At 42.2% G+C, this 23,428-nt stretch overlaps 2 protein-coding genes across 34 annotated transcripts in view; one reads left to right on the top strand and one right to left on the bottom strand.

The window, feature by feature from the left end:
- The window catches only part of BCL2L13 (BCL2 like 13), a 304,446-nt gene that overhangs the window by 256,729 nt on the left and 24,289 nt on the right, over nucleotides 1-23,428 (top strand). For 6 of the 11 annotated variants that reach the window (XM_080658707.1, XM_080658715.1, XM_080658712.1 and 3 more), the window contains one exon: nucleotides 1,323-3,872. The exons of 3 other annotated variants lie outside the window; for them this stretch is intronic. In XM_080658707.1, the coding sequence (XP_080514833.1) occupies nucleotides 1,323-2,120 (798 nt within the window). In that variant the 3' untranslated portion in view covers nucleotides 2,121-3,872. Of the gene's footprint in view, nucleotides 1-1,322; nucleotides 3,873-23,428 lie in introns of those variants that run through there. 2 more of the 11 variants (XR_013960067.1, XM_080658718.1) reach the window with 2 other exon arrangements.
- BID (BH3 interacting domain death agonist) overlaps nucleotides 8,161-23,428 on the bottom strand; it is a 57,988-nt gene continuing 42,720 nt past the window's right edge. For 15 of the 23 annotated variants that reach the window (XM_080658723.1, XM_080658742.1, XM_080658727.1 and 12 more), the window contains 3 exons: nucleotides 12,864-13,003; nucleotides 11,453-11,665; nucleotides 8,161-8,396 (listed from right to left, as the gene is read on the bottom strand). In XM_080658723.1, coding sequence (XP_080514849.1) covers nucleotides 8,385-8,396; nucleotides 11,453-11,665; nucleotides 12,864-13,003 — 365 coding nt within the window. In that variant the 3' untranslated portion in view covers nucleotides 8,161-8,384. Of the gene's footprint in view, nucleotides 8,397-11,279; nucleotides 11,666-12,863; nucleotides 13,004-23,428 lie in introns of those variants that run through there. The other 8 variants (XM_080658736.1, XM_080658740.1, XM_080658728.1 and 5 more) reach the window with 1 other exon arrangement.

Below are 23,428 nucleotides of genomic sequence, written 5' to 3'. Positions count from 1 at the left end.
AATCACAGAATGAAATAGGAATTGCATATCCTATTTAAATTCTCTGTAGCATTTATGAGTGCCATCCAAATTTTTTGTAAAATTTCCTGTAGATCTCTTGACATTACACTCAATTGGTTCTCTTCCTGTGTTTTTCATTATTTCTTAACCTCTGGGTTCCCCTAGCACTCTGTGCATACACCTATCTTAAAATCCATATCATACTGAAACTCATTATTCATATGCCAGTTTTGCATAAAAAATATATATTTTTATTGATCTCAAAGAGGAAGGGCCTGGGAGAGAGAGATAGAAACATCAATGATGAGAGAGGATCATTGATTGGCTGCCTCCTGTACGCCCCACACTAGGGAGCAAGCCCACAACCCAGGCATATGCCCCTGACCGGAAATCGAACCTGGGACCCTTCAGTCCACAGGCCGACACTCTATACACTGAAGCAAGCTAGCTAGGGCTAGACAGTGAATTTTTTAAGAACAAGAATTGTGTCTCATTCTTCCTATAACTCCAGTGCCTAACACTGCAGTAGGGTCCTATTAAACCTGTTAAATGTGGAAAAGAAAAATGATACTATTTGCTTTTTGTAGACTCTTGTTAAAGGAGGGAAGCAAGAGTCCCACATTTCTGGTGTCCCTCCATTCTGCTACTGCTGTCAAAGTAATTGTAAAGTGGGGCTTTGTTGTTTTGTAGCTCAAAGACTTAATTGACTAAATATTTCCTATTGAATAAAGTTCATGTTTCTTAGCTCTCTGTCAAATTCCTCACAGTGCATCTTAACTGAACTTTCTATTCTTCTTCATGTGTACTTTATACTAATTAAGCTGAGCTACTTCCTATTCCCCCTTTTCATATTTCTATGCTTTTGCTCATATTGTATCTTTGTGGCTTTCACCCAATCTTCAGATGTCCATATAGATGCTGCTTCCTTCATGAAGCTTTCAGTCATCTCCCTGCCCTCTCCAGCCTCTACCAAAAAATCATTTCCCCATCTGAACTCTTAATTAGACTTAGACTGTGGTAAAGCATTATTTTTGTATCCTATTAAGTTCCTTGAGAGCAAGGTTCTTGTCTTTGTTTTCTCTATTTTGCATTAATAATTGAATTGAGTATAAATTAACTTTTAAAAATGTTTTACCATCTTGTTAAAAATTCTTCCTCTGAATTGATCTATAAGTAAATGCACTTAATCCAGAGAGTGTGTGGGTTTAAATAATGTATTTATTCCTGCAAGTTCAGTTTAGGAAATAATTTTTGTTCCAGATTTACATTTATTTAAAATATATTTACCATTCTTTGTATTGACTCTCCTTCTCCTTTTCTAGGGCACTGTCTTTAATCTTGTGTCCAAGGAGGAGGAATACCCTGAAGTTGTTGCCGAAGATAGCAATGACATTTATATCCTGCCCAGTGACAACTCTGGTCAAGTCAGTCCTCCAGAGTCTCCAACTGTGACTACTTCTTGGCAGTCAGAGAGCTTACCTACTTCCCTGTCGGCCAGCCAGAGTTGGCATACAGAAAGCCTACCAGTGTCCCTGGGTCCTGAGTCCTGGCAGCAGATCACAATGGATCCCGAAGTAAAAAGCTTAGATAGCAATGGGGCTGGAGAGAAGAGTGAAAACAATTCTTCTAATTCTGACATTGTGCACGTTGAGAAAGAAGAAATACCTGAGGGTGTGGAAGAGGCTGCTGTGACATCTGTAGTCTTGTCAACCAGGGAGCTGCAAGAGGCATTCCCTAAAGCCCCAGGTCCCTTGCTTCCACGTATCACTGCCACTTCCTTGCTGGGCATGAGAGAATCTGACACAGAAATGACTGCAGTTGAGAAAGTCAGCCCAGCTACATCATTGTTCGTAGAACTTGATGAAGAAGAGATAAAAGCAGCTATAATTGAACCTATTGAACGAGAGGAGATGATCCCTATACTGGAATCCACAAAAACACTGTTGAGTGAAGAGATGACTATAAGGGAAAAGAGTCTTATGGAAGGGTCCTACCCTGCTGGAGAAGAAAAGTCTATGGCATTGTCTGAGGGCAAGTCTATACTGTTGTTTGGAGGAGCTGCCGCTTTTGCTATCCTGGCTGTGGCAGTTGGAGTAGTATTGGCTCTGAGAAAGAAATAGCATGTTTTAGAAGAGAAATAAGACAAAAAGGATATTAGGTTTTAGTTGTATTGACTGAATTTGAACTGCCAGCAGATGATTGGACATTTGTGGAACACTCTTGGATAATTGGAGATTTCTGGCTTGAGGTAGAGGGTGTTCGTGTTTGTCTGATTTTAAGTTCCAAAGGCCTTGGCTCATGGTAGATTCTGGATCTTAAGAGTAAAGTACTTCCTCTGGTACAGGTTTCTCAATATCTGCAGTAATTGTATCTTGAAATGTCTTTGTTGTAGGAAGTTGTCCTGTGCATTGTGTTTAGCAACATCACTGGCCTGTACCCACTAAATACCAGTAGCACCCCTCCCCCAGTTGTTACAACCAAAAATATCTCCTGACATTGCCAAATGTCCCTGCGAGTAAAATTATTCCCTCTTATGGGCCACAGCTTTAGAGGGAGAGGGTTAATTTAGGAGCATCTGTGATAGAAGTTCCAGGCAAGAGGCCTAGCTGTGTGCTTCTCAGCTATAGACTCGGTCCTGCCCTTGGAATTTCATCTTTTCTGATGAACATGCTGTGTTTGCAGTCATTCCTTTTTGGCTTTTTTTTTTTCTTCCCCAACTTTTTAGTCCTATAGTCTGAGGGTATTCTCCTCTTATGTCACAGCTGCTTCTCAGGTACCACACTTCTCTTCACCCCAGGTTTCTCCTAAGATCCATTGAGCGTGCTTGCGCTGTACCTATCAAGTCTCTGATGGTTCTTATAGCTTCACCTTGTAAAGATACTGCCTTTAGTAATCTGTAAAAAAGAGGGGAGGGGGCTCCCTACCTATAAGTGCTATGACAAGTAACTGACAAGAGCGAGATCTGTCTCGTTTAGAAGCAGAAATGGCTTAAATGACCTCTGGAGCTCTTTTGTGTATGGCCATCCTACTGAATTTATGGCTACCCACCAGCAGCATCTCCCTTGCTGGATGGTCACTGTCTATAACCTGGGCTAGTGTGTTTTTCCCTATACTATCTGGCCTCAGTGTTACTGGTCCACCATCTAACTCCTTTGCAGTCCTTTACTGCATTTTTATACTTGGCTTACAGACCAATTGAATTTTCACTCTTATGAAATACAGAAAGTCTCCTAAATATCATTGAAATAAAAAGTATGGAAAGAAAAGCTTGACTTTCTTGGTTACCCTCGAGTTCTAGTTTGGCTTTCAGGCTTCTTCACTGAAATCTTCACAGTCCAAATGCCAGTGTGATAAACCAAAATGATCCTAATTTATATGTACTAATTGAGAATCAGCATAATTTTCTTTCATCTGGCTTACTCCCACCTCTGGAAGGGTGAGAAGTGACATTTTATGCCTGAGGATCATGGTGTCACTATGCAGGGCATACTTGTTTGATACATGAGTCATCTCAGATTTATCTTAGTAAATGTAACAAATTATTTTTTTAGATCGTGAAATTGGTAGTAAAATTACTTTACCTCATCCCGATCACCAAGATGTGATGTTTTAAATGTGCTTTCTTTTTAAAATGTTTTTTAAAATTAAATCTTCTCCTTAAAGCAATGCTATTTAAAAGTTGGTCAAGAAAAGTTCTGAAGTGTGTTTGTGTGCCACTTCAGCTTTGTCATGGGGTGTATCTTTATGTTCTGAGTTTCAGTGTCCCATTTAGGGAGTGATGTTTTTAAGGATTTTGGTGCACCTTGATTAATACAGCTAGGGGTGAGGGGGCAAATGGGATTCATGTAGTAAAGAATTATTTCCTTCTTGGGCTCTGACTGTTGCAGTGGATTACTCTGTGTTCTAATTGCTACATTTGTGTTTGCATAGGGTAAGAGCAAACTGGTGTGTTATCTTAATTCCCCCTCCCCCCCTATATAATAAAAGGGTATTATGGAAATTGACCAAACGGCTGAACAACCAGAACACCTGCGGCCCCTCGCCCCGGCCGGCCCTGTCCCCTGATTCGCTCCCACCCCAGCTGGCCCGCCCCCCATACCCCCCATGGGGGTGGGCCGGCTGGACCCCACCAGTGCATGAATTCATGCACCGGACCTCTAGTTTATAATAAAATATTTTTCTTCCAGAGTTCACACTTTTAAACTCTGTATCCTCAAACCCAATGGCTGAACACATTTAAGCACTAATGTAAACCAAGTTCATTTCTGAGCTGCTAGAGAGATATGTGGCTTAGGATATTTGGGTCTGTGTTCTCTATTAAAGAGAAGAATAAGACATGTGATACGATGCTACCATTGCTGCTTTATTTTCCCGTCTCTTGAACATTAACCCAAAGTTATTTGAACAATTGGATTTTGCTGTGTAATGGTAAATAGCTATTCTTTTCCATTGGCTTTCTCTAGATTGAATTGTTGAAAGTTCCTGAGTTAATAGCATGGTCAGTGTCCACGTTTTCTCTTCATTTCCTTATCCTGTGCCTCTGGCAGTGGAAGGGAATACCCTAATAAGGACTGCTTCTTACAGCCACTCCTATTTTTGCTATTACATTTAAAAGAAAATCAGTTGTTACCCGCCCTTTTTTTATGGAGGCTGGTAGTATTAGGCTGTTCCTTTCTGTCCCGACTTATAGAGCATCTAAATCTAAGAAAAAGGGACAATTCACAATCCAACTCAAATGCAGAATTAAGAATATCACCGTTTATCTTTTCTCATTCTTTGAACTATTGAGGAAAAGTTTTTGTTAGTCTTACAGAACTTTTCTTAACTGTTCTCTTAAATATAATGATTTATGATCACTTGGCAAAAAGCTAGTGAATGTTTAAAAAAATATTAGAATTAAAGGATGCTAATTTATCTTCTCTAATAAAATGATCATTCTGAGCCCAAAGAAATCCATTTCTACAGTGTGCCTTAGGGGGACTCTCATGGTCATCATTGCCCTCTAGAAAGAAAGCTTTCTAGATGAAGAAAAACTACTGTTGACCATCTGGTTCACACATTCACCACCCAAAGTCATCCTTGATACCTCCTCTTGCCTGTGTCCCATCTCGTATTAAATGCAGCTACTACTGCCTGGGTTTGTACTGGGGGAGTAAACAGCGAACACAAAACATGGTTTTTTGAACCACAGCTACCATTAATTTCCTCAGCTTCTGTGCTGATTCTCTCTAGTAATATAAAAGTGATGCATGCTCTCTTGCTTTTTTTCTAAAAGTATGACATGTGGACAAATGTCATACCCATAGAATTTTTCAATTATTTTAAGAGATGTTTTCTAGAAATAAAAGGTACTGCAGGTAAGAAAAATTTTCCTTTTTCTCTTTTATGTCTTTTTACACAAACTTATCTTTCAAAAAATTTGAGATATTTATATCATCAGGAGGGCTGGTCCTCCTGATGAAATATCACTATCTGCTCACTTTATAGAAACAGCTTCTAGCCTCTGAACCAATACCCTCACAAGCATTATTTCACTTAAAATCTCATCAATACACTTGATGCCCGAAAGTTGCCTCTTCCGTGGAGGACCAAGATGTGCCATTAGTAATAATCTATTATAACTGAGAGGGTTCAACTGTGACATGGGTTTGAACTCAGGGTGCATATTTTTTTATATTAGAATATCCTTTTTCTAAAAAGAAGTGTGGGTAATTATAATTTCAGCAAATATTAGTTGAGCATTTACTAACTTTTCTAAAGTGTTCTAGCATATGAGAGGCAATGATTGGAATTTTTCTGACTCCAAGTCTAGTGCTTTTTCCAGTTTTTACTATTTTTTGTGACCCTGCAAAACAGTATTTGCAGGCTCTCTGCACACGGCTGTGCCAATTGTCTGCTGCACAAGAGCAGCCTATGCTTACCATATTGTGTGCCCTAATTAGTAAATATTGAGCACGTTGTCCCAAATGAGATGTCCAGGATTATTCCCAATTCCTAATTATACCAAATGTTTTGCCTCTAAATATTGAATGAGATGCCTTATGAATAATTAGCAGTTATCATTAGCTTTCTTATTTAATGTGTTAAATATTTCTTGTGAACAAGGGTAAGGCAATCTGACACAGGAATCATCACTGAATGACTTGAAGGTAGCACCATGATTCTTTCTCTTCCTTTGTTCCTAGTTTGTTACCTTTTGTTCTGTTTCCCCTGCCTGTGCTATGGGTTGTGGAAGCAAACTCTAGGCATTGCTAGACTTTTCAACACTCATTCAAGAGAGTTAAGCAGACACAGCCAGAGGCCTGTCTTGCTCAGAAGCTGGCAATATGTGACTCCCAGTGCAAACCTTCCATTCATTCCATAGTACACTGGGGAATGTAAAGTTAATAGTAGCCTTGCCTGTAGAATACTGATTTTAATTCAGTCACTATTGTTTAGTTACTTCAATATAGCCCTTCATGGAGAGTTAGAATCTGTCATGTTACTATAATATTAATAAATCCTGTCTTTTTCCTTTACACAAAACTAACCTCTACCTAGCTTGTCACCAGGGTCCTCCACCTGTGAACTCTGTTTACAACAGCCCTAGCCACGCAGCTTATGCTCAGGTTGGAATTGTTCTCAGGTATATTTGCAAGGCTCTTTTCCATTTGTTTAGTCAACTACTTGTATTTAAATTGCTCTTTCTGGAAGAAAATATCTCCCCCCAGTGAGAATCTGATTGTATGGATGAGAGTGTATGTATGTATATGTGTGATTCAACTTGTTTCTATATATGTTTCTGATATGTATCCTCTGGGGGAAAAAGTCCATTCCAAAACATTCATAATAATAGCATTACTAGAAAATGTTTTCCAAATGATGGCATTCATACTGCATGACAACATCTATTTGCTTTTAATATTTGCAACGTATTGCAGATATCAGATTGAGCCCCAACTCTAGTGTGTTAAGTATTTAATGCAGAATGATACACAGTCATTTTTTCTTTTCTGATTAATTTACTCAAGGAACATAAAATTGGTAACAAGGAACTATATATTAGTACTTCATTACTCTTATTCAAATGCTTCTCCAGAGTGTCATGTTCACAGTAACAAGACACTCTATTAGTATAGAGTAAAGGTAATGTGTGTGACATGGACCCAACATCCACCATCATACATGCAAATGGAACCTTAGGAAACAATCGTTGCTTGGAACCATAGACACCTCGGCACCATTTTTAAATGTATACGCTCCCTGGTTTATTTGGGCATTACCTAAGAAATTTGATTTTGTTATTACTTGTATTCTAACTGTATCACTAGTGTTGAATTTTTAAGTCTCATTTTTCATTTTTTTAAAAATATATTTTTATTGATTTCAGAGAGAAAGTGAGAGGGAGAGATAGATGATGAGAGAGAATCATCGATTGGCTGCCTTCTTGCACACCCTACACTTGGGATTGAGCCTGCAACATGGGCATGTGCCTGATTGGGAATCAAATCATGACCTCCTGGTTCATGGGTTGATGCTCAACCACTGTGCCATGCTGGCCAGGCTGCTTTTTATGCCTAGAAAAACGTGTTCTCTCCTGACACAACCTCTTAGGCTTGAATTGAGGGCTACGACTGGAAAATGAAAATACAAGATTATTAGCAGACAGTCCTAACTGATTGTATGCAGTAGTGTCTGGTACGCCACCTTGACTTCTTAGAAAAAGAAAATGTGCCTTTAATTACTCAGCTTTGGAAATTTGGTGACACTGGCCCTTAAATCACCTCCACACCTTTTACTTGCCTATGGTTTTTCTTGACTCTTAATAAAAGGAAATCAAGTTGAAAAATGTCCAACATGCTCTGAATCCAGAATCTCCTGAACTGTCTGGTTTTTAAACCAGAAGACTATTCTTTAGTGGTAGTATTAAGATGTCCCTGTTCTGCGAGGAATTTTTCTTTGTAAGGGATATGTGCATTCTTCCTCTGGTCCTTGCTCCCCTTACACAACACTGCTGTAAGACTATGCCCTGAGGTTGCACTTTAATAAACAGTAGATGGTTTTTTATCAAAAAACATTTTTTTTTCTTCTGCCTTATAAACTGTTTTTAATTTTAATGTTCAAGTGAAATAAGATAAAGGCACAATGTGTAGACTTAAAAAATGGGATCAAGCTTGTTCAAATATGTCCAAGTTGACATTTTTATTCAAGTATGTTACTGTAGAGATTTCTAAATGGGTCACAGGCCTAAAACATCACCTTTAAAAATAATGAGAAATAAATAACTGTTATCTTGTGCCTGTCTTCTCTAAGAACTCTAAGTGGTCACAACTCCATCTCCACCAGAGGCAGCTAACTGCTGTCCTGTATCAAGTTTTAACCAGACATGCTTTGCAGTCATCCATTTAGTCCATCTCCTAGATCAAGAAAGGAAAAACCAGAATTAGCCAGTATAATTTTCCCCCCACCAATATGTTTAGTCATATTTCTAACTTTTTATTTTAAACTAGAGGCTTGGTGCACGAATTCGTGCACCGGGCCTCTAGTATGCATATAAGATCTTTGGTTTATCTTTTCCCGCCTTCCCTCCTTCCCCCTCCCCTCTGAGATTCATCAATCTGTTCCATGTTTCCATGCCTGTGGTTTCTGCTCTTGTGTTGAGCATATGCCCCCTGGTGGTCAGTGCGTGTCATAGCGACCGGTTAGGCTTTTATATATATATATAGAATTCTTTTTTATGACTTTCTATTTACTGTTTCTCCCTCTTTTCTAACTTGTATTGAATGACCAGGCTTTCTTTTTCTTTCCTTCTAACAGCAGGGACACTTTTTCTGTTATGGCCCAGATAATATTTTAGGCTCTGTAGGCCACTCAGTCTTGGCCATATGCTCTTTGTCACAATGGCTCCATTCTGATGTTACAGTGTGCAAGCAGCCAGAGAAAATACACAAATAAATGAGCATGGCTATGTTACAATAAAACTTTGTTTATAAAAACAAGCAGCAGGCCAGATTTGGCCTATGGCCATTATTTACCAATCTTTGTAAATGATTAGAAGTTCTACATCCTTCACTTTTACCAAATGTACATTGCATTTATTAGAATGTACATTCAACTTCTATGACAGGTAATCTAAATATGACTTAAAATTTGTTTATTTCTCTAATTATATGTCAGCAGTCAGCACCTCAGTCTTGGGAGCCAGGAGCCTATCTTACTGATCCTTGTCACTAAGATAAAGCCCTCACCTGTACCCACATCCTCATACACACTTCAACCTGTGGAAGGGGGAAGGGAGAAGGAAAGGGCAGACCCCTTCAGGGACACAGCACAGAGATGTATATATCACTTCTGCCTGCATCTCTTTAATCAAAAGCCATAGGTCACACCTGGCTTACAAAGGAACCTGGGATATGTAGACCAAAAGGACCCTGTAACTACAGAAGACAGGGAGGACAGATATTGGGGGTATCTAGCAGTCTCTGCCAAAACTTTTGAGTTTCTGATTGGCTTCAAGGATTAATTATAATCTATAACTCCTCACCCAACCAACATAAAACCTTTAGTATATATTTATTTAGCACGTCTAAAATACAGTTTCTACTACTGCCATCTCCATAGATTTGGGTTAACTCCCATGTGAGTTTTTTAGTGTTCTACACCTATAATTTAATAGATGTTACTGCTTTATTGATGATCATTTTCTAAAGTCTAAATTAGCTGTTTTAATTTACAAGCCAGAATTCAGCCCTTAAAAACTCCAGTGCCATAAGAAATACAAGTGAAACTGGGGGTTGTGCAGAAACATGTTATCTGGAGCCCTGTCATCCTTATATCCTTGCATCCTATGTTTTGCTCCATGAGAGCAACTGCAAAAACAGACTTTCAAGGTGCTGAGATGTGGATATTCCCATCTATTGGGTCACTTATGGTGCCAAGAGATATCTTGGGTCCAAGGAATCAAGATTCTGTTTGAGCCATTCAGTATTTGGTAAGCTGTTAATACAGACTGCTGTTGATGTCTTGCCCATTTACTCCCCTTGGGTGGTGGGTGCTGAACACTGTCCAGGAACTTTCTCAGGTGTACCTGCTTCCAACAATTCAGCATGGTTCAATACCTGATTTGAGATTTATATTCATTCTCCTGTTTCAAAATGCTGGTATAACTAAAGTCCAAAACAGATCGAGAAAGCTTTTATGGTTTATCACTAATTTTAACAGGGTTGGATGCCTGAGTAATGCTTCTGACACATAAAATCCCAAATACTAATATTTTCAAATTTAGAGAAAAGATATACCCATTGAACATTCAGTTGGCTTTATGAAACTGAAGCAGCAGACATTAAGGACTGTCTAGCCTTCTTGGGCAACATAATGAACTGTGACTTAATATCCTGGTTATGGATAGATGTTTTCTGGGACAGGTTTTAGATAACCTCTCCTCCCTGCTTTTTTATCTCTCCTTTTGGTCTCTCTCACCTTCATCTTTCTTTCTTTTTTCTTTTTTTTTTTTTTAAATATATTTTATTGATATTTTTTTACAGAGAGGAAGGGAGAGGGATAGAGAGCTAGAAACATCGATGAGAGAGAAACATCGATCAGCTGCCTCCTGCACACCTCCTACTGGGGATGTGCCCGCAACCAAGGTACATGCCCTTGACCGGAATCGAACCCGGGACCCTTCAGTCCGCAGGCCGATGCTCTATCCACAGAGCCAAACCGGTTTCAGCACCTTCATCTTTCTTAGTAAGCATGTTTTCATTTGTTTGTTTTGTAAGCATGTTTTTAAAGAAATTAATTATACTTATTTTTGTGACAAGGTGAAGTTTACAGCAAATCTGGGGATGCTCAGCTTGGATCCCTCAGCCACTTTCTTTCATGCTCTAAGTGTCTATACCACCTATATCACACTAGTACAATTCTATGGACAGTATGAAATAAGCCTTCCCCCAATGACAGTAGAAACCTTAAAAAAAAAATGAAGCTGCCCAGCCAGCATGGCTCAATGGTTGAGCGTTGATCTATGAACCAGGAGATCACAGTTCGATTCCTGGTCAGGGCACATGCCCAGGTTGCATGCTCAATCCCAAGTGGGGGGCATGCAGGAGGCAGCCGATCAATGATTCTCTCTCATCACTGATGTTTCCCTCCCTCCCTTTCTCTCTGAAATAAATTTTAAAAAATATATTTTTTAGAAAATGAAGCTGATAAAGCTCAAAAGCTTTTTTTTTCATTGCCACCTCCTACTACATAATGTTCTTGTTCACGAAAGCAAAACCAAGCCTTTTTGCCTGAACAGGAAGGTTTATAACAGCCTTCCTTGTGGTTTGGTCATCAGAAGCAGAAGAAAGGGAGGAAAGTAGCAGAGGTCTCTGCTGAGTTTCCTGACCTTAGAGGGAAATGGATGTAGGGAGTAGGCAGACACCAAGAGGATTTAGTGAAATGCCAAGGAGCTGACATCACTGGTTCTTACATTTCTGACTAAGTTTCTCACATAGGTGAGTAGGTTCTGATTAATAAAATTCACTGTTGTGCGAAAGACATCACGGAGCAAGGATGGTGTGTGATTGGCCACCTTTTTGGCCAACAGCATGGTCAACATCAGCATAGTCTTCTCCTTCTCCATGTCTTTAGGATAAGTCTGCATGACCTGCTCCAGGGCAGCAGCAAGGCACTCCCTTCTGTCCTGTACAGAGGTGAAAACAGAAGGCTAGGTCACTAATATTCTTCCCTCTTAAATGAAAAGTAGTCCTCCAGTGGAAAGCATGAAGAAACATGCTCTCATTTCACAAGGAAGTATTTACTAAATAGCTAAGGTGGTTGGAAGAGAGAATGAGAAACAATTTAGTTCTGAGAGGAGATGGAAAGGAAAGACTGAGATTAATCCCTGGAGTGGGACACTCATTAACCAAACGCGTGGTCACTGCGCATCTTGTGTGCACACTCAACACTGATGGAACTAGAGAAGCCAAGTTATTCCCTACCTCTGAAGCACTTCAAATCAAGAATTAGTTAACTACCCAAGATATCGCATGCCCAGTTACTGGTGCCGACCTTACTCGCTAGAGGGAGGGAGTAGGGGCTGCATGTGATATTCCCACCTGGAACAGGCACACCATAGAACATTAGACTTGAGAGGGCCTGCAGGCTCATTACTTTCATGGAGAGTTAACATTGTGGGAGAGGTCCCAGAACATCACTGGATGCTACAGATTCTGTGACAGCTGGGGAGACCATCATATGGGAAGAGACCACTACAGAGGGGATAAGCCTTCTTGGAGGCAGGAGACCTGGCCTGATTGAACCTTGGAGGATTAATACATTTCTATGTAGTGAAAGGTACTTGCATTTTTAGCTGGTAGTCAAAAAAAACCTTGGGGTATTTCTCCCACTAAGTTTCCTAGTGTCTTAGACCTATTTTTGTATCCCCACAATGCTTGGCTATTGATAGAAGCTCTGTAAGTATTAGTATGTGGATTACAACTATGAAGCCAAGAGTAGGAGGCTAACATGTTGCTTTTCCTGTCACACCTGGGTGACTTAAAGTTCTCTGTTGGCATTTTTATTCAGGTCCCTAAAACTGAAGAAAGTTATTTCTGAAAGAGTCATATACATTTTGTTCATCTTTTTAGAGGCTTTTATCCTGAAACTCTTTGACTCATTCCTAAATGTGAAATAACTTAATTCTTCTGAAAGACAATTAACCATGCTATAATTTCTATTTCCAATGCTTTTGTGGACAGTCATGAATTGAGTTACCTCACTGAACACTGGTCTGTCTGATAGCAGACAGAGGGCAGACCTTGTTGGTTAAACTGACAATGCAAAAAGCCCTCACACTTCTCAATTAACCCAGAAAAGGCACCAAAGGATTTCTCACTTACTTCCTCTGACAGGTTCCCATTCATAAACTGTATTGCCAGGTGATTCACCAGTCTTGGGGGGATGCTGCAGTCCATCCTGTCCCCTATATGGGCAAGTTGCCTGGCGATATTCTGGATGATTTCGTCTTGACTCTCAGAATCTGAATGTTCAGGCAAGAGCAGCAAAGACAAAGCAGACTCAGACATTGGTCCTGTTCTACACCCTCATCCCACTGCACCCCACTGCAGAAAGGAAGGAATTCTGCTTTAAAACAAAGCCAGCTCCTACTTCCACAGCACACCATGGCGGGTTGGGGGGAAAGGGGGTGTCCCCAGAGAATGGGCCTGAATGAGCAGAAGTTTGGCTGAAGAAGCAGACTTCTCCCTGAATACAGATTCAACATCTGCCCACAAAAAGGATCAGTGATACTGTGGCACCCATGACTATGGGCACCTGAGGCATGAACCTGGCAAAAGTCTTAAGGCTGCTAGTTATGTATCCCATCATCTAACAGGTTTCAGACTCAGAAGTTGTTAGGAAAGAGGCTCTGCAGTCAGACCGAGTTAGAGTCCCATCTCTGCCAATCCCTGGTCACGAAACCTTGACACATCCTCTCCTACCTTCTTCTTCCTTAAGCTTATAAGCTATGGGGATCACTGCTTTCCCCAGTCGTATCTCACTCAGTAAAACCTCCATCATCACTCTGACCTAGAAGGCTTTGTACAATCTGCCCAGCTCCTCTAACAGGAACTCTTCCCACTTCTCAAGCTACACTGGCCTCTGTAGAGAGCAGGCTTCTTCTTTAACTTCCTTGGGTCTACACAAATGCCACTCTGTCCAAGATCAAACCCCACTTTCACTGCCACATGCCCTCTTCCACTCCCACCTTTACGTTCCTTGACACCACAGTTTCATAGTTTGTCTGTCTGTAGTCTTTGTCTGATTCCCTTCCAGAATGTAAACTTCACAATGGCTCTGATTTTTTTCTACATTTTTTTCTTTTTTCTTCTTTAAATCTTTATTGTTGAGAGTATTACCAATTTCCTCCTCTCCCTCCACCCCACACATCCTCCCTTCACATGGTTCCCAACCTGCCCCAGGCCTTCACCCTGCTACTCTCTGTGTCCATGGGTAAGATCTTTGGTTAATCTCTTCCCCCCTCCCTTCTCCCCTTCCTCTGAGATTCATCAGTCTGTTCCATGCTTCCATGCCTCTGGTTCTATTTTAGTCACCAATTTATTTCATTCATGAGATTTCTTGTTTGTTTATTTTGATTTTTAGATTCAATTATTGATATATATGTATTTGTTGCCATTTTATTGTTCATATTTTTTATCTCTTCTTCTTCATAAACAATACCCTTCAACATTTCCTGTAATACTGGTTTGGTGGTGATGAACTCCTTTAGATTTTTGTTTGTAACGCTCTTTATCTGACCTTTAATTCTAAATAAGAGCTTTGCTGGGTAGACTATTCTTGATTGTAGGTCCTTATTATTGATCACTTTGAATATTGCTTGCCAATCCCTTCTGGCCTGCATAGTTTCTGTTGAGAAATCAGCTGACAGTCATATGAGCACTCCCTTGTAGGTAACTAACTGCTTTTCTCTTGCTGCTTTTAAGATTCTCTCTTTATCTTTTGCCCTTGGCCTTTTAATTTGATGTGTCTTTGTGTGGGCCTCATTGAATTCCTCTTGTTTGGGACTCTCTGCACTTCTTGGACTTGTAAGTCTCTTTCTTTCACCAGGTAGGGGAAGTTTTCTGTCATTACTTCTTCAAATAGGTTTTCAGTATCTTGCTCTCTCTCTGTTCCTTCTGGCATCCCCATAATGAGAATGTTGGTACACTTGAAGTTGTCCCAGAGGCTCCTTACACTAGCTTCATATTTTTGGATTCTCTTTTCTTTTTGCTCTTCTGATTGGGTGTTTTATGCTTCCTCATATTCCATATCATAGATTTGATCATCAGACTCCTCTACTCTACTGCTGAATCCCTGTATATTATTCTTTATTTCAGTTAGTGTATGCTTAATTTCTGACTGGTCCTTTTTCATGCCTTTGACATTCTCACTAAAATCCTTGAAAGTATCATGAAGATCCTTGAGTAAGCTTATAATCATGGATTTGAACCCATATCCAAAATTTTGCTTTCTTCCATTTGTTTCATTTGTGACATGTTTCTTTGTCTCCTCATTTTGGCCGCTTCTCTGTGTTTGTTTCTATGTATTAGGTAGAGCTGCTATGCCTCCTTGAGTTGGAAGAGTGGCTTGTGTAGTAGTTGTCCTGTAGGGCCCATTGGCTCAGCCTTCCCAATCACCTGAGCTGGGCACTCTAGGTGAGCCCCTGTATGGGCTCTGTGCACAGTCTTGTTGTAGTTGCGTCTTGATTTCTGTTGGTGTCACTGGGAGGAATTGACCTCCAGGACAATTGGCTGTGAGGACCAGTTGTGACTATAGTGGGAGAGCTGCTGTGCAGGAAATACCCCTATGGAGCAGGACTTGCTTCAGTGGGGCTTTGGTGCTCACTGAGTCTGCCCCTTGAGTGTGTTGCTTGTGGATGTGTAGAGTTTTAATCTGCTATGGTCTGAAGCTGTCCACCAGGTGCTCTGGCTCTAGGCCCTCCATGGAGGTGCAAAGTCAGCCACTGCCTGGGGCCACCCTGCAGGAGCTATTTGTTTTGGGCAGGGGAGGCCCAGCTGTAAAGTAAGGCAGGCTTATGTTAGTGCAGGGTCTTGGGCCTTTTATTGATAGGTTTGGGGCATGATAGCTGCAGCATGTTTGAGAGATTTTAGCAAAGTCTGAAGCCTGAGCCAGATCAGGCCATTCACATGCAAAAGCCACTGCAAACAGCTTGGATAGGACTGCAAATTGGATAGGGGGGGTTTCAAGGAATCACCAGTGCAGAGGGCACAGTGTGGGACATGCTGATGGAAGGTCAGATATGGCTGCCAGTCAGCTCTGCGATGGGGGAGGTCCCGGCACAGAGACAATGACCCCTGCAAGCACCTCTGTCTGGGAAAAAGCTGCTCCCGAGTCCCTGCCCCAATGCCAGACAATCCAGTTCCTCCTCGTATGAGTCTGGATCCTCCAGAGCCTCACCCTGGCGCTGGGGCAGAGGTAGCAGGACCTTGTAAGTTCAGTTCATGCGCCAGCCCTTTAAAAGGAACTTCTGGGTTTCCAGCAGCCTCCATGTCACTGAGCTCCAGTCCCCGCTTGTTTCTACAGCTTTAGTTACGGGGACTTCTATTCCCAGTTCTGGAACCCTGGGGGTCTGGTGTGGGGCTGGGACCCCTTGCTTCTCCACAGGGACGATCTCCAATCTGATGAAACAAACGGCCCACGTGGGTGCTGTTCCAGCCTGTTCCACACCTCTGCCCCTCCTACCAGTCTCAGTGTGCTTTCTTCTTTACTTCTCTAGCTAGAGGACTTCCATTCAGCCAGCTTTCAGGTGGTTTTGAATGATGGTTGCTCTGTATTTTATTTTATTTTTTAAATAAATCTTTATTGTTCAGATTATTACAGATGTTACTCTTTTTTCCCCCCATAGCTCCCCTCCACCTGATTCCCCACCTCCCACCCCATGCCCTTACCCCCCACCACTGTCCTCATCCATAGGTGTAAGATTTTTGTCCAATCTCTTCCTGCACCCCTCACGCCCCCTTCCCCCAGAGAAATATCAGTCCACTCCCTTTCTATGCCCCTGATTCTATTATATTCACCAGTTTATTCTGTTCATCAGATTTTTTATTGACTTGATTTTTAGATTCACTTATTGATAGATATGTATTTGTTGTCACTTTGTTGTTCATAATTTTTATCTTTACCTTTTTCTTCTTCTTCTTAAAGAATACCCTTCAGCATTTCATATAATACTGGTTTGGTGGTGATGAACTCCTTTAGCTTTTTCTTGTCTGTGAAGCACTTTAACTGACCTTCAATTCTAAATGATAGCTTTGCTGGGTAGAGTAATCTTGGTTGTAGGTTCTTGCTGTTCATCACTTTGAATATTTCTTGCCACTCCGTCTGGTCTGCATAGTTTCTGTTCAGAAATCAGCTGAGAGTCGTATGGCTACTCCCTTGTAGGTAACTAACTGTTTTTCTCTTGCTGCTTTCAAGATTCTCTCTTTGTCTTTTGCCCTTGGCATTTTAATTAGGAAGTGTCTTGGTGTGGTCCTCTTTGGATTCCTTTTGTTTGGGGTTCTCTGAGCTTCCTGGACTTGTAAGTCTATTTCTTTCACCAGGTAGGGAAAATTTTCTGTCATTATTTCTTCTAATAGGTTTCCAATATTTTGCTCTCTCTCTTCTTCTGGCACCCCCATAATTCGGATGTTGGTACGCTTGAAGTTGTCCCAGAGGCTCCTTACACTAGCTTCATATTTTTGGATTCTTTTTTCTTTTTGTTTTTCTGGTTGGGTGTTTTTTGCTTCCTCATATTTCAAATCTTTGGTTTGATTCTTGGGGTCCTCTAGTCTACTGTTGGATTTCTGTATATTATTCTTTATTTCAGACAGTGTATGCTTAATTTCTGACTGGTCCTTTTCCATTTTTTTTTTTTTGGCATTCTCATTAAGATCCTTGAAAGTCTCACTAAGTTCCTCGGAGGTCTCACTAAGTTTCTTGGCAGTTTCTAGAAGATTCTTGAGTAACCTTACAACTGTGGTTTTGAACTCTATATCCAGTAGTTTTCTTTCATTCATGACATGTTTCTTTGTCTCCACATTTTGGCTTCTTCCCTGTGTTGATGGAGTGGCTTTGTGTGGTAGGTGACCTATAGGGCCCAATGGCTCAACCTCCCCAATCACTTGAGGTGGACACTCTTGGTGCATCCCTTTGTGGGCTAGGTGCACAGTCTTGTTGTAGTTAAGCCTTGATTGCTGTTGGTACACTGGGAGGAACTGACCTCCAGGCCAATTGGCTGTGAGGATCAGCTGTGTCTATAATGGAAGAACTGCTGTGCTGGAGACACCCTTATGGGGCAGGACTTGCTTCAGTGGGGCTTTGGTGCTCACTGAGTCTGCCTCTTGAGTGTGTCACTTACGTATGTGAGGAGTTGAAATCTGGTGTCATCTCACACTGACACTAGGTACACTGGCTCCTGGATCTCCAAGGAGGTGCAAGTCAGCTACTGTCTGAGGCCACCCAGCAGGAGCTATTGTAAGATCTATAGATTTCTCCTCTTTGTTTGGGGTTTGGAAGTTTTGGAGCTGACTGACCCAGCTGCAATTTGTTAGGTTAAGCTGTGAAAGGGCAGGCCATTTATATGCAAAAGCTTGGGTGGGTTTGTAAATTGGGTGGGGTGGGGTCTCAGGGAATCACTAGGGCGTAGCAAACAGCGATGGCTGCCAGTCAGCCATCTCTGCGTCTCTGTGTCCCTGCATCCAGCCCCAGTGCAGTAAACAATGATTCTTGTGAGCGCCTCTGCGAGAAAGCCACTCTCACTTTCCGACCTGATGCCAGACAGTCCAGTTTCTCCCCTTAGGACTCTGGGTCCCCAGAGTCTCACCGGAAACTGGAGTTCAGAGCAGTTTGGGGTTTGTATCTCCCTTCTGATTGAAAAAAAAAAAACATCGCACCCAGTCACCAGCCCAATTCAAGTGCCTCCGTACCACTGTTTTTCCGCGCCTCTGCACCTACTACCCGGTCTCAATGAGCTTTTCTCTTTCCTTCTAGTTGTAGAACTTATACTCAGCCAGCTTTCCCGTGGTTCTGGGTGATAGTTGTTTTGTCTTTTAGTTGTTGTTTTGGTGTGGTTGTGAGAGGCAGCACGTACAGGTGTATACCTTATGCCGCCATCTTGGTTTTCCGGTTGCTCTGTATTTTAGTTGTAATTTTGATGTGGCTGTAGGAGGCAGCGAGTACCTGCCATTTTGGTTCTCTCAGGGCTCTGATTTTTTAATGTTTTGTTTATTGCCAAACATGCAGTACTGAGAACAATGCAAGGCACACAGAAGATGCTAAATAAACAATTTTATGAACGAATGAATAAGTGAATGAACCCTGTACCTAGCTCCTAGTAAATTTTCAATAAATGCCAACTATTGTTATTTTTCCAATTAAATCTTATACCATGGAACTTCACTTCTTGAACTTAATTTGTTCCAGAAGGTTGTTCAAAAGCAATTTGTTCGAAAACATCATTTTTCCCCATTAAAAATAATGTAAATTGAATTAATCCATTCCAAATCCCCAAATCATTCCCTCTTTTAACCCACTCAATTGCCTGTGATCGATGTTTCCTTAGCATTTTCACACCCTTAGCAACATCAGCACTCTTGATGGCCTCTTTATGTTTTGAAACTGTGCTAATCATCAATTACAGTCTCTCCTCACCCCATTTTCACTGTCCTCCAGTCCACTCTCCACAGTATACTTGGGCTAGCAAAGCACCTAGAGGTGAAGATGAGAGGGCATTGAGAGGAGTGAGTGCCTCCTTACATTTTGTGCCCTGGGTGTTTCATTTACCTCACTGTGGCACATGAGTATCAATATGACATCACTTTTTTACTCAGAATTTGCTAGATGCTCAACTCTGCTGAAGTGACAATTTACCACCCAGCCTTAAATCACCCTGAACTTCAATTATTCCCTTCAAATGCTCTAGTTAAACTCAACTATTCACAGGACCTTTCCCAGGCCCTGGCCTTTTGATCTTCAGGGTTTTGCTTAAGCTATTGCCATTCCCTCTTCCCAATCTCCAGAGCAAAACTACACAGCTTCACAGCTCAGCTCAATTCCATTGCAGCCATGAAATTTCTCTTTATTTCCCACAGAGAATGAAGTACTCACTACCTTCTCCATAGATCCCACAGCACTGACTCTGCCTCACTAATTTCCCTAGGCGTTTCTCCCATTTCAGCAACTTCAGGAGTCATGGCTGATTCATCTGTGTGCAGCTGAGTGAATAAATTCACCATGAAATTGGTAGTGGCCAGAGCCTCTATTCTGCCCTTTTCTTCCAAATCTTGTCAGGTATTTACTACCAGAGGGAGAGGTTAAGTGTACAGCCTCATAATCAGTTTTGAAAATGCCATTTGAGTCAAGCCAGGCTTTCCAGTCTACAAGAAAGGGATGGTACAGAACAGCAAAGGAGAGCCCAGGGGACAGCCTCTAGCAGTAGTTACTCCTACTAGCAGTTTCTGCCTGCAAAGCCATTCCTGCCCCTCCCTTCCTAAACCTTCCCCAAAGGGTCCAGGTGCTCTTATTCCAGTTTAGGGCCAGAAGACATGCTAGCTGGATTCTAAGGCAGCTAACATCTGGCACACCTTGGCTAGTGGGGAACTCTTATTACACATCCCTATCCCACCAGCTGTGAGACAGAGCTAGGGGTCCCAAGGCTGGATGGGCTGCTGGTCTCCCTCAAGGCCACCAGAGGGCAGTGCAAAAACCCAGAGATGTAAGGGTAGCAGGATTTCAGTCCTGCTCCTAAGTAGGGAGGCTTAGAGGAGAAACCAAGATGGCGGCATAGGTGAGCATCTAAACTGCTGCCCTGCACAACTATTTCAAAACTACAACTAAAAGACAGAACAGACACCATCCAGAACCACAGAAAAGCTGGCTGAGTGGAAATTCTACAACTAGAAGGAAAGAGGAAAGCTCACGGAGAAGGAGCAGCAAAGAGCTGAGGTACGGAGACACGCGCGCGCAGAGAGGAAGGGCGGCGGAGTGCCTGGCTGGCTTTCTCTGGCGGGAGGGGGAAGGAAGGCCCGGACTGCACTGAACCCCAGTTCCGACTGCATTGAACCTCAGTTCCGGGCAAAACCCTGTGGACCCAGGATCATACAGGGGAGTTTGGACTGTCAGGTAGAGAGAAAGGCTCACGGAGACTCGGAGACTCAGGGGAGCCGCGGCGGCAGGGGTCTGGAGGCGCGAGTGCGCACAAAGACTGACTAAGGAGGTTACCACAGGCTATCCCTAGTGGAAGGGAGTCGGAAGCTCCTGACTGCACTGAACCCAATTCTGACTGCACTGAACCGCAGTTACGGGCGAGCCTTGGGGACCCACGCTCTTACGGGGGAAATCTGGACTGTAAGGCGGAAACTCAGGAACCACGGAAGGCAAAGGTCTAGAGACTCGCGCACAAGGGCAGGGATGATGGGAAGCCAAGACTGTCTGCTCCGCCCTGAGACTCCACCCTTCCAAGCTGAGCACAGAGGCTTTTGCAATCTGGCAAGTCTAATCCTGTAAGGCTGTCTCCAGCACCAAAAATCTCCCAGTGTAGACACAGCTGATCCTCACAGCCAACTGGCCTGCAGGTCAATTCCTCCCAGTGATACCAACAACAATCAAGACTTAACTACAACAAGGCTGTACACACAGTCCACAAAGGGGTGCACCAAGAGTGTCCACCTCAGGTTAACTGGGGAGGCCGACCCACTGGGCCATAAAGGAAACCTAGCACACAAAGCTACCCTACCAACTCAGAGAAGCAGTGAAAAATGGGGAGACGAAGAAACAGATCACAAACAAAAGAAATGGAGGAAAACAAATGACTGGATATAGAATTCAAAACCACGGTTATAAGGCTTTTCAAGAATATCCTAGAAAAGGCCGATAAATATAACAAGACCCTCGAAGATATGAAAAAGGACCAACTAGAAATTAAACATACACTGACTGAAATAAAAAATATTATACAGAGACACAACAGCAGACTAGAGGAACGCAAGAATCAAGTCAAAGATTTGAAATACAAAGAAGCAAAAAGCACTCAACCGGAAAAGCAAAAAAAAGAAAAAAGAATCCAAAAAGTTGAAGATAGTGTAAGAAGCCTCTGGGACAACTTCAAGCGTACCAACATCAGAATTATGGGGGTGCCAGAAGAAGAGAGAGAGCAAGATACTGAAAACCTATTTGAAGAAATAATGACTGAAAACTTCCCCCACCTGGTGAAAGAAATAGACTTACAAGTCCAGGAAGCGCACAGAACCCCAAACAAAAGGAATCCAAAGAGAACCACACCAAGACACATCATAATTAAAATGCCAAGGGCAAAAGACAAGAGAGAATATTAAAAGCAGCAAGAGAAAAACAGTTAGTTACCTACAAGGGTGCACCCATACGATTGTCAGCTGATTTCTCAACAGAAACTATGCAGGCCAGATGGGAGTGGCAAAAAATATTCAAAGTGATGAATAGCAAGAACCTACAACCAAGATTACTCTACCCAGCAAAGCTATCATTCAGAATTGAAGGGCAGATAAAGAGCTTCACAGATAAGAAAAAGCTAAAGGAGTTCCTCACCACCAAACCAGTATTATATGAAATGCTGAAAGGTATTCTTTAAGAAGAGGAAGAAGAAAAAGTAAAGAGAAAAATTATGAACAACAAATACATATCTATCAACAAGTGAACCTAAAAATCAAGTGAATTAAAAATCTGAGGAACAGAATAAACTGGTGAATATAATAGAATCAGGGGCATAGAAAGGGAGTGGACTGATAATTCTCAGGGGAAAAGAGGTATGGGGGTTGCGGGAAGAGACTGGACAAAAATCGTACACCTATGGATGAGGACAGTGTGGGGGGAGGTAAGGGCAAAGGGTGGGGTGGGAGACGGGTAGAGGGGAGCTATGGGGGGAAAAAGGAGAAACAATTGTAATAATCTGAACAATAAAGATTTATTAAATTAAAAAATAAATAAATAAAAATTCAAAAAAAATTAAAAAAAAAAAGTAGGGAGGCTTAGGGTCTAGGTCCTTAGAGTCACCTTAGGCTTTTAAGGCAGTGAATCTAACCAGGGAAAACAGCAGAGTCTCCCACCCTAGAACACACTGGTTCAGGCAGCTGGAGTAGGGGCAAGGGACCAGGCATTTTGAAAAAGTTTCTCTTGGAATTCCAATGTGCACACTACTGAGGGCCACTGTTCCCTAATCTGGGAATGGCTAAGCGTTCAACATGCTCCCCAGCCTTGCTCTCTCAGCCATCTGCTTGGGATAGTCTCCATCAGTGAAGGCAGCATCAGCAGTTAGGAGGAGTAAAAATTGAAGTTGGAGGACAGCACAAGGATGTGGGTGAGGAAAGGTGAAAGAAGTCTGGAAACTGTAATGTACCGAGAGGCGGTAGCAACCATGGGAGGATGGGGCCCAGCTCAAGGAAAGAGGACTGGCCCGTCATTTGGGGCTTGTATTTATGCTTTCTGGGCCTCAGTTTCCTCATTTGGAAATGATATTCAGAATACTTCAATGCCCCATCCTAATATATAAAAACCCTGTGTCGTAACGATCAGTAATGACCGAGCCTCGACCAACGGGAAGTCAGTCCTGCATTCAGTGCTGGGTTGCCGTGGCGCGGTGCCCCAGCACTGACTGCTGAGAGGGCTGCGAATCAGGGCCAGAGAGAGGCCTGAAGAGAGAAGCAGGGACTGATCTGTTGCCTCTGAGGCAGCTTTTGACCAGCACTTGCCTTTCTCTTTCTCTCCCAGTCTGGCCAGCAGCCTCGCCTCCATTTCTTTTTTTTCTTTTTTTTTCCTTTTTTTTATCACCTCCATTTCTCTCCAGGCCTCCACCGGGGCTGCTGATCAGCCCCGCCTTTCTGATCAGGCCCCGTTGATAGGCCCAGAGACGCTGACTGGCATAGGAACTGACTAATCA

This window comes from Plecotus auritus (assembly GCF_963455305.1).
Source record: "Plecotus auritus genome assembly, chromosome: 3".
Taxonomy (NCBI): domain Eukaryota; kingdom Metazoa; phylum Chordata; class Mammalia; order Chiroptera; family Vespertilionidae; genus Plecotus; species Plecotus auritus.
The sequence above is the reverse complement of the archived record's forward strand: the minus strand, read 5'-3'. Positions and strand labels throughout refer to the sequence as shown.